Source organism: Theobroma umbraticum, unplaced genomic scaffold (assembly GCF_002168275.2).
Source record: "Theobroma umbraticum cultivar Fairchild unplaced genomic scaffold, ASM216827v3 scaffold_4.1, whole genome shotgun sequence".
Taxonomy (NCBI): Eukaryota; Viridiplantae; Streptophyta; class Magnoliopsida; order Malvales; family Malvaceae; genus Theobroma; species Theobroma umbraticum.
Genome location: NW_018397258.1, coordinates 4,854,892 through 4,866,062, shown reverse-complemented (window position 1 = coordinate 4,866,062; position 11,171 = coordinate 4,854,892). Strand labels below are relative to the sequence as shown.

Here is an 11,171-nt window from a genome sequence, read left to right as displayed (position 1 = left end):
GTTACTAAATTGCCCTTGTTGGTTACGCTATTACATTTACGGCCTAACCGTAAATTAAACGCAGTCCACCATTTAGAGGGGTTGTTTTTTTTACCTAATTTTCGTATTCTACCCTCTTTTATTCAAGTCGCTCAGCCGCCTTAATACGACCGGCGTAATTACTCGTTAAGGAAATGACAGTCATTTCGATATCCCTTCAAGATTTCAGTTTTGAAGTTTGATGACATAATAGTTTTTTTAAAAAATGATGAAGTTATTAATTGACGGAAAAGAAGAAATAATTAATAAAAAAAAGAAAATAATGCTTCTAGCTCCGGGCTACTAGTCTTTCCTTCCCATTAGGCCCAGAAACAGTAATGGGCAGTCCTCTTAATCGGTGACCTGCCCAAGAACAAAGCACTCGTCGAGTCGGTATCCCTTCACAGCGACACGTGGAGGCACCGGGCTCAATCATGATTTTTCCATCTCCCCTAGTGCACCAAAAATTCAATCAATCATAATGAGAAAGCGAAAAAGTTTTCCCGCCCCCCAAATTATATCACAGACTCACTATTTCCTCTCTTCCTCGACAAGTTTGCTAAACCCGAAACGCTCCCTTTTTGTCGCTCACTCTTTCTCACTTCTCATTTCATTCCCAAACCCTTTGCATCACAGATTTCGGATTCCAAAGACTGCCTTACGACGATTCTTGTCTTTATCTTTTCTTTTGTTTTTAGTCAAATCAAATCTCCATCGTTTCCCAATTACCCTACCTTTATAATTTTCCTTAACGGCTAAGTTTGGATCCAATGCTGGAATCTGATACTCCCTCGAAAACGTTTCTCGGCGTTCGTTTTTGTCTTTTCGGCTTCGATCCCGTCAACGAGCACAAGGTCTTTCCGCAATCTCCCGCTTTCTCTGCTATGTTTTGTCTCGATAGCTCTCTACTTCTTACGCGTTGTTTAACTCAAAGTGCTCATTTAAGCAATATATATATATAATTTGGTGATGATACTTGATTTGGTTTTATTGTTGAAACTTGTGAAGATTCGGGTAAAGCTAATTAACGGTGGCGGCGTGGGTGTTGGTCAGTATAACCAGAATTGCACTCATGTGATTGTTGATAAGATTGTTTATGTAAGTCTTCAATTTAATTTAACCGATGCCACTAGTTTCTTCTTCGTCTTCCTCTTTGTAAAGTTTGTTAGCATTCAAAATCAAAATGCTGAAATCATGCTCTAATTGTTATGTAGGATGATCCTGTATGTGTTGCTGCTCGAAATGATGGTAAAATAGTTGTCACTGGATTATGGGTTGATCACAGTTTTGATATTGGAATGCCTGTAGATGCTACTTCGGTGAGTTTATTTTATTCTAGTTCTAATTTTTAAAATGAACGTTATCATTACGGGGTAAAAGATTTTCTAGTTATATATGCTCTGTCTATTATTTGGATTCATGAATTCAGTTCGTGTAGACTTGTAGCACTAAATTTTGAAAAATAGCCCACAATATATGCACTCTATGGATAATTTACTCATGCAAACGTTCTTTGACTTAGAAATGTTTCATCGGTTTTAGGTCCAAAAAAGTTTTCATTTTTTATTATTTAATAATGTTGAACTTTACTTATCCTCCGTTGCAAACTTGTGAAACTGTCATTGTTTTTGGACAGATCATGTACAAACCTCTTCGAGATTTGAATGGCATTCCTGGTGCTAAGAGTTTAATTATATGCTTGACTGGATACCAGAGGCAAGATCGAGATGATATTATGGTAATGATCTCTCTTGACTATCGTGCTGTGGCTTCTTTTTGCTCATAAAGCAATTTTATTTCTGTTTTTTTTTTTAAATGATAACAAGATGTTATGCAGTTTTACTTAATTGTTTGCAGACAATGGTTAGCTTGATGGGTGCTCAATTTTCTAAGCCTCTGGTTGCAAACAAAGTCACCCATCTTATATGCTATAAATTTGAAGGTTCAGTTTTCTACTTTCCTATGTTATCTTTATTATAGGGCAGCTAAAATAAACTGCAAAATTCTAAGGACTGTATACTGGTCATATTGTCTTGTCAATCTCTTGATCTTCTCTCTTGCTATATCCTTTTATCCTAATGAATGTTATGCTGATGAGTTCTTTCTTTTTCCTGTCAAATCTTATATTATCCATCTATCTTTTCCCTTGACAAACATTATGCTTCTTAACTTATCTATTGTTTCATGTTTGTATAAATTTATTTATTTGTGTATAATTCTATGCACATCTAGGAGCCAGTAGTTATTTATCCCTTCCAATGGTAATTGCTGTTAGTTAACGATGCTTGAATTTTTTTTTTCTATCGCTAATAAATTTGTCGTATGACATTGGTTTTTTTTTTTTTTTTACTTCTGCATAACGAACTTCATTAGTAACTTTTAATAAATCTTGCCAATTATGCAGGGGAGAAGTATGAGCTTGCTAAGAAAATCAAGAAGATAAAGCTTATCAATCACCGTTGGTTGGAAGATTGGTACGTTATAGAGAACTCAAGTTTGTATTCTAGTATAACATATTTAAACCTTCCAAAACACATTTTCCTAATAACTAGAGAACTAGACTTTACAGATAAACTGTTTTGCTGTTGTTTGATCTCTTATTATTTTTCTGCAGTTTAAGAGAATGGAAGCTTCTTTCAGAAGCTAATTATAGCAAGAGGTACGGGTCTTTTTGAGAATGCTATCTGTGATTCTATATAACTTTCCTAATGTGCATATGCTTGGGCATCTTGATGGGTTGCATTGCAAACATGTAACTCACTACTGAGTTTATTTGCCTATGTTTCATGTCTTTGATGGATTAGCATGCTGCTTGTGAAGGTCCTTACTGTTATTGCTGGCATGTAAATTTGTGGCTTTCTAATTTATATTTGGCTCTTATCCATGGAAGAAAAAGTGAAAAACCAAAGTTTAAGCTGTACCAAATTAAAACCTAATTTTTTCATCTGAACAGTGGTTTTGACTTAGAGATGATTGAAGCTGAAGCTAAAGATTCTGAAGACGAGGCTGAGGAAACTGTATCAAAGCAATCTGGACAAAAAAGTTTGAATAGGAGCCCTAATAATTTGAAAGCTGGAATGCTCAGTTCCAATGAGTTGCCCAATTCAGCAGTTGAAGTGCCAACTTTGGCTATGCCCAGACATTCACCAAATACCAAGGAAATTTTGTTGACACCTGGCAAATCTCATCAAGGCACAGGCTTCAATAATATTAATGTTCCTGAGCTACATGCTTTTAAGGATGCTGTTCTCGGGAATGCTAGTTTTATTAAGCTAGCAGAACCAAACAACAGAAGCCCAAATTCTACAAAGGTAGATAATAGCTTGGCATCTACCTCTAAGAGCCCCTCTTTATCTGATGAGAAGTTTACTGCTATAAGTTACACAAGGAAAACACCAAGGAAATCACCAGCAAAGTCTAACCTCCCAAATTTATCAGGAGAGATATTAGGCAACTCTGGTGTCTCAACTCAGGGTATTAAATTCAAGGATGCATCTGACAATTCTTCCTCTAAAATGCAGCAACCAGAGGAAAGAATCAGTTCTTGTTTTGTTGAATCTCCTCGGAAAAGGGATTTATGTCATGGGGAGGACTCAGCTGGTATATTGCCTCGGAAGAGAGAATTAGAACTTTCTACCAGTAGCTCTAACTCACAAAAAATGAGTCATAATGCAAAAGCTGGCATCAAGGGGAGTGCAGTTGGTACTGAACAACAGGAACCAACATCCTTGGTGGGTGATCAACTACATATTAAAGACTGCTCAGTGGAAGGGACTGGTTATCTGAATATTGTACCTAACTCATGTGCTAGCAATGCAACTGCAAAGTCCTTGACAAATGATCTTTCTTCATTTGTAACTGTAACTGCAGAGGACAGACGAAATAATACGGATGAGACGTCACCCAAAATATCCTTTAGGGGATATAGGGAGTCCACCATGGCTGGCAAGCAAGATATGCAAAATGAGAATGCTGATGAGAAGTCACCCCAAATGTCCTTCAAGGGATTAGGAGAGTCCACCTCAGCAAGTGGACCATATATCGGAGATTCTGGCCTTGGAAGATGTGTACAAGTGGTTAGAGAGCCTGGGGAGCCACCGAATAAGAAGCAACATGTTGAAATTCCTTCACTTGATGACAGAAAACTGGAGATGGAAAATTCCCATAGTCCTGCTACCTTGGATTTGCTTGAAGGAGGAAGTGATAAGTTGGAGACAAAACCGCTTAACAAGAAGATGCTTGCCAAAAAGACCTTGGGTTCTAGACCAAAACTGAGTAATATTGCTAACAGAAAAGGTTCTATTTACTCGAGTAAAATTGCCTCTGAAAATGATTCTACAATTTGCTTGAGTGGGGCTAATGACAAAACAATTCATAACAGTGCCAGTGAGCTTGAGGCATCCCCTTCAACTATTAACATGGAAGCAGCAAAGGATGTGGTCAAAAAAGTTGTCACAGATGTTACCGGTTGTAAGGCTCAGTTCGTAAATGATGAAACTGAAGCTCCAGATGAGGAAGATGAGAATGATTTTGAGAAGACTCATGAAAAACAGAAGTCTGAGTTGGTTGAATCGGCATGTAAAGTAGATACTATCATAGAAGTGGAACATGTCAGACAAGATTCCAAGGTGGCTCTACATGAGAGTTTAACTATCTTGGAGAATGGGACAAATGGAACTGATCCTAAGAGAGCAGTTGGTAGCAAGAATTCTGAGTTGGGTGAATCAACTTTAAAATGTGATGGCTTGAAAAGGAAAACAAGTAAAAGGACGAAACAACTTTCAGGTAAAGCCAAGATGAAGACTGTTACTTCTGAATCTAAAAATGATTTGGTTGGGGAAGATACTAGTGTCGGGAAGAATGTTGAGGAGAAAGATGATGAAAAGGAGAATTTCCTGCCACATCCTGTGGGCAAAATAAACAGCAGTAATGAATCTTCAAAAGTGAACTCCCTGGCTGCTGACAAGTGCAGCCCAGTTGATCCCAAGGAGATTGCTGGCAAATCAGTTGAACCCAATAAAAAAGCAGTGAAGACTAATGATAAATTTGGGAAGGTCGATTCTAACACACAGATAGTACAAAAGGTTTTCAACAGATTTGAAACTGAGCCTGTATGGTTTATATTGAGTGGCCACAGACTACAGAGAAAAGAATTTCAGCAAGTCATTAGGCGTTTGAAGGGAAAAGTTTGCAGAGATTCTCATCAATGGTCATATCAGGCAACGCATTTCATTGCCCCAGATATTCGTAGGACAGAAAAACTTTTTGCTGCTGCGGCATCTGGAAGGTACCATGTATCTAACTGTCCAAAACTGGGCCTAGTTTTTTCTCTAGTTCTTTTTTTTTTCTTTTTGAAAAGTTTTTTCTTTAGTTCTTAGTGAACTCCTGCTAAAAGTTTCTCTATGATTCATTCTCCAATTAAAAGGATGCTGTGAGGTACTTTTGCTATTTATATTGAGGTTTTTTGGATCACATTTTTAACATCTATGTATCACTATTTCATTTTTAATTTCAAATGGTGGTTGAATTTGACTTTCCTTTGAATGCAGTTGGATTCTTAAGACCGATTATTTAAGTGCTTGCAATCAGGCAGGAAAATTCTTGGCAGAAGAGCCTTATGAATGGCATAGGAATGGCCTCAGTGAAGACGGTGCAATAAGCTTGGCGGCTCCAAGGAAGTGGCGTCACTTACGGGAGAGAACAGGCCATGGAGCATTTTATGGAATGCGCATTATCGTGTATGGAGAATGCATTGCTCCTCCTTTGGTATGTTTTTCACTATTCAGTTGTTTGCAGTGTTTTCAACTACTGTAATGTCTTCTACCTTACTAGCAATATTTTCCACGAAAGATTCTACCTGCTGGCTTTTTTTTTTTCCATGAACTAATAGTTAAGGTTGGTTTTGTAAACAGTCTTAATGACTCTTTGCTTTTTACTAATCATCAACCAGGATACATTGAAGCGTGTTGTGAAGGCTGGGGATGGTACCATTTTAGCAACTTCTCCCCCCTACACCAGATTCCTCAAATCTGGAGTTGATTTTGCGGTTGTTAGCCCTGGCATGCCACGTGTTGATTTGTGGGTTCAAGAGTTCTTAAAACATGAGATACCCTGCGTTGTTGCTGATTACCTAGTAGAGTTCGTCTGTAAACCTGGTTACTCCCTAGAGAGACATGTGCTATACAACACTCAGGAATGGGCAGAGAAATCATTTACCAACTTGACGAACCGAGCTGAAGAGATTGTCGAGGACTTGACCACCCCACAGCGTCCAGATGATTGTGGGAGTAATGATGTAACATGCCAAGTTTGTGATTCTCCTGAGAGAGGAGAGGTCATGCTAATCTGCGGTGATGAAAGTGGTTCTGTAGGTTGTGGAGTGGGCATTCACATTGATTGCTGTGATCCTCCGCTTGAGGATGTTCCTGACGACGCCTGGTTTTGTCCCAAGTGTAGCAGAATAAGCAGAAACCGCGCTACTCCTCCCAGGAAGAGAAAAAAAGGAACCTCTCAATCAAAGGGTAAGTGATTTTTCATTCCTCTTTGTAACCAACACCTCACAGCGTATGGAACAGTTGGCTTCCGTCTCAGTTTTTGTACAATTAGTTTTGGGCCTTGTAGCCTAGCCTGTGTAAATCTAGAAGTAGTCTGAAGTTGTAAGCGACGCTGAAATAAAATTTCCTAGTTAAAGTATTACGGTGGCCCATTTTAATGCTGTATGTTTATGCTTATGAGCTTATCTCACCGTGTATAAATGTTGATATATTGTTGCTGAAAATTTCCAGTAAATAGTTCCTGTTCTTCTAATCAAATTGATAGACATTTTGTTTGATGAACTTGTATTCTTCTTAAATTGCTTCTCTTTCGATCAGGCTTACCGGTATTACTTCTAATTTGGGCCTCAGGGCTTAATAGACCTAACAAGTAGAAGATAAACATTCAGGCCCAACCCAAACTTTGTGTCACAAACATCCATGAATCAGTCCTCAAGCATGTTCGTGGGCAATGAAGATTGTTGCTTGTTACGAGCCTTGGCAAAACAGCAGGTCAGCTGCTGCTGTAGGTCAATGTTGCAATGTTCCCTTCCTTTGATTCCTTCCCAACGGCCTTTTAATTTTTTTTATGAATTTAAGAAACTTCATTAAAAGTCAGTTCAAAACTGAGGTTATTGCCATCTAATTAATTTGTCTCAGTTTTCGAACTTGATTATTATCTTTAGACTTTTATGACTTAAGCCAATGGCAATTCAGGCGGGGCAAAGTACAATACGGTACAGGGCGGTGGAGTTTGACATTTTGAAAACCTGACGTTTCCCAAGAAAAAAACATTAAAAATAATAATAATAATAATAAAGAATAGCACAGGAGGCCGTAGTCTGAAGTTGCAGAGCAAACATTGAAAAAGCACCATACTACAAGCTACTAAACAGTAGCATTCCGTGGGAAGTGCTGGTGCCAGAAGAAAATTGTTGTTCACGCATTGAATCAAAAAGTTTAAGATGCTTCAATAAAATACCTGAGCAGCCAAACTTCTACCATTTTGCATTATTTGGAAAACAGTATTAATATGTCTGGGTTGCCGGTTAAATCTTCCAACACAATCAATTTCGTCTGCATTAATGGTTTGGGTCAACACAGCATTCCAAACATTAATACTTGCAAAAGTGTAATGTTTTCTTCTCCGTTTTGGGACTTTGTTAAGCATTCATGTGAGTAGGTAATGGTTTATATTATATAAACCATTTTTAGTTTTTAAATTAAACAAAAGATTTGGTTAGCTCTCACCGTCGAATTGACTGACCAAAGAAGGGGCCATGATAGAGAAGTCTACCGAATTCACATTGTCAAGACTTTGTCAAAGCAAAGCAAAGCATCAGATCCGGACTCGGATCTGAATACAACCCCAATTAACTACAATTAATAGCTTTGCCAGCCAAGTAAAATCTTAACCACTCTAAACCCAAAAAAAAAAAAAATCAACAACAGGTACATTATTCTTTGTCCTTTTTCTTTATGTTTTTTACACAAAGCAAGAATAAAAACAGGGCAGACATATTGATAAGAGGAAAATTGTCAGATTGAAGAGTTTTTTTCCATGATTAGGAACTAGTAGTAGTCTCTTATGATTATGCATTTGGTTTAGATTTAAAAAATAAAAAAGAGAAGCACATGATTCCATCACATGCTGCCACTGACATCATCATATCTGGCCACGACTTCTCCTCTTTCCGATGTTCCCAACATTCAAACATCACGTGTAAATATTTTCCCTAATGCCCTTTCTTCCATCATAATCCCTTCCCCTTCTATGCAGCTTGTAAACTTCAAATCATGAGGATGCAATTGTACTTTCACTTGCTAGAATAATTGTTTAGTATAAGCTCTACTCCTAGTCTAGTGACATTAAAAAGCATGGCCAGATGCTCCATAAAGTCTAATATATATTCTATTCAAAACTGCTACCCCTAAACAGGAATTGAGTTTGATGCAAAATCTACCCTTTACTTTCGCCACACGAAAATAAAAAATGCTTTGAAAGGGTGAACAAAAGAATAAAATAAACATGATTACGTTAACTAAAATGAAGCAGCATTGACATTTTTATATGGTTTTGTCAGAGCAACAATTGGTAACTACTGGCTTTCACCCATACTTTACCAGTTTTCCAGAGTTTAAAACAATGGATCAAGGTGTAAGAAGGGCATGTTTTTTTGTTTCAACTTTCTTGCCCCCAATCAGCTTCAGAGTTTTCTTTTTTCTTTCTTCCTTTTTGTCTGTGAGGTAATTCTGGAATGGGTAGCTGGCGCATGTGTAGTCACGCGAAGCTAATTCTGTAAGAGGTCCAGCTATTGCTATGTCATGTGGGTTATTAAAAATTCAAAGTGTTCTGTTTTGGTAGAGTTTGACAGGAATCGGAGATCTTTAGGCCGAAACAAAAGGGGAAATTTGGGAGTAAAAGTGAGCTGGGTGATTCATGCACTGTACAGTAGGTAGCATGAAAGTGGATTGTCATAATGAGAACATGCTGGTTTGGTATTCTCTTTTTCTAAAATTTGTCTTTTGATAATAAGTTATGTTCTAATTAATTATAGTTTTTACTTTTAAAAAAAAAAAACCCAAAGAACCTTTAATTCTATCTTTGTATTTTTGTAGAAGTTAGGAACCAAGACATGATATAACTTTCATCTACTATAATCCATGTACACTAATCTCTTTATTTTATTATTAGGGACTAAGTAATTATTGTTGAAATCCAATGCAAAAATGGTTGGTGCCATCGTATCTCGAATCTCAAATCAATCTTTTTCACCTGAAAATTGTGTAAAGATAAAAAGGAACCTAGAAGAAATAAAAGCAAGCAAGTCTTTGAGTAGCGTGGAAGGGCAGAGCCGAATTTTAAGGATAAAAAGAGCATAAATAACTTGGAAGGAAAGGAAATATGAAGCTTTTTATTAAGCTATATAAAAAAGATTAATGCCCTTTTTATAAAGTTGAACATGATGATTTAATTAATTCGATCAAGAATTGGAAACCCACATTAATTGAATGCACACATCTCTTGTTTGATCATTGGAAAATTGATTTCCTATCCGTGGAAATGCTTTTTTGAGAATCATGTTTCTTTCTAGTCAATCAAAAGACATGATGGTAATTGACTAAATGGTGGGAAAGAAATGATGGGTTTTGTTTTGTTTTGTTTTTTTTTAAAGTGAATAAACTTCCTCCGTAAATAGCTCCTTGTTTTTATACGAGATGATTCTTTGTTTGGTTCCCATAAAAAAAAAAAAAAACAAAGAGAAGAAAAGAAAATTTATTTTATTTGGTTGTGGAATGATTGCATTAGGTGGTAAAACAAAGCCAAAAGTCATAAATGAAAGATAGCATGAGGAATTGGATGTATCTGTGAACTACTTGAACCTATTGAAAGACAGAAGGTGGAAAGCTGAAATGCTCATAAAATTCAAGCAAAAACAAAAATGGGAAGCTGGAGGAGACAATGGTAATAAAGTGTCACGAAGGAGTAAAACATTTAATTACTTGTCTAACACATGGGAAGGCCAATTAAAAATTTTCATCGGCAAGGGGAAGAAGGTACCAAATAAAATTTTGACAACAGTCTCTGGCCCTCTTAAGGGAAAGCCCTCCTTGCAATGTGACAAAAAAAAAAGGGGACCAATGGTATAATGATGCTACCTTTTCAAGGGGCACAGATCGCAGGCTTTCTGCCGTAACAGAAGCCTTGCCCTGTTTCTATGCACATTAACTTAACTACTGGAATATTGGGGGATATAAAGAAAAAAAAAAACCTGATTGGTAGGCAACGACCCTCGTAAAAGTCCTTTGCATTTTGGAAATTGCATTTTGCAAATTGCTATTCGGCTAGGCCAAAAGAAACCAGCATTCCTGCTTTACTCTATTAATATGACTTAATGAAAAGTTTAGTTTCAATTTCTTTTGACGGGTGGAAAATGGAAGGTTATGGGATTTAAGTCCATTGGACATGAGTTGGAATCATAGAAATCATGGGTTTTATTATGCTTATTAATTGTATTCATTGACTTCTTAGCCATTTAATTTTTTAAAGAGATTATGATCAGGTGATGGTTCTAGCCTTCTGGGACAAGCTACTAGCATTAGAAAAGTACCAATCCTCTCACATAAAGTAAATAACCTGTTTTTGGAACATTAATTCTTGATAGTAAAACTTTCATGATTACTGTCGATAAGAAATTGCTTTGGACCTGCAAGCTTTACTTTTACCTAGGGTCTTCAGCTGAGAAGTGGTTTTACTAATACCCAACAGCTTTATTCCTACCAAATCCATCATATGTAATTATGTACATTGAGGATTGCAATGCAGGAACAGTCTTGCATGGAAGACTATGCTCAGAACTTGCTAGTGATGGCGAGGGGTAGCTTGAATTGACATCACCTTTCTAACTCCCTTTGTTTTCTTGTATTGAGTGTTGATTAGACCCTTTTGTTTGTTGTGTTAGGCAGAGACCTGAGAATTGCAGACACCCCTTTACCACCTTACGGGTGACTTGAAATTGTCCTTTTTTTTTCACAGGTTTCGCCAGTTCAATCTAAGCCACGTTTAAATACCGATTATGCACTAAAAGTCACGAAGCCCACATCTGAAACAAGGGAAGG

General features: G+C 37.1%; 1 protein-coding gene across 1 annotated transcript; it reads left to right on the top strand.

Annotated features, from left to right (window-relative positions):
• The first annotated feature begins 528 nt into the window (after positions 1-528).
• Positions 529-6,796, top strand: LOC110414200 (transcription coactivator). Its single transcript, XM_021425277.2, has 10 exons — positions 529-872; positions 1,027-1,116; positions 1,233-1,337; positions 1,655-1,756; positions 1,876-1,960; positions 2,423-2,492; positions 2,633-2,677; positions 2,972-5,305; positions 5,568-5,784; positions 5,969-6,796. The coding sequence occupies exons 1-10, from the start codon at positions 789-791 to the stop codon at positions 6,545-6,547; spliced, it is 3,711 nt and encodes a 1,236-aa protein (XP_021280952.1). The 5' UTR covers positions 529-788; the 3' UTR covers positions 6,548-6,796.
• The last annotated feature ends 4,375 nt before the right edge of the window (positions 6,797-11,171 follow it).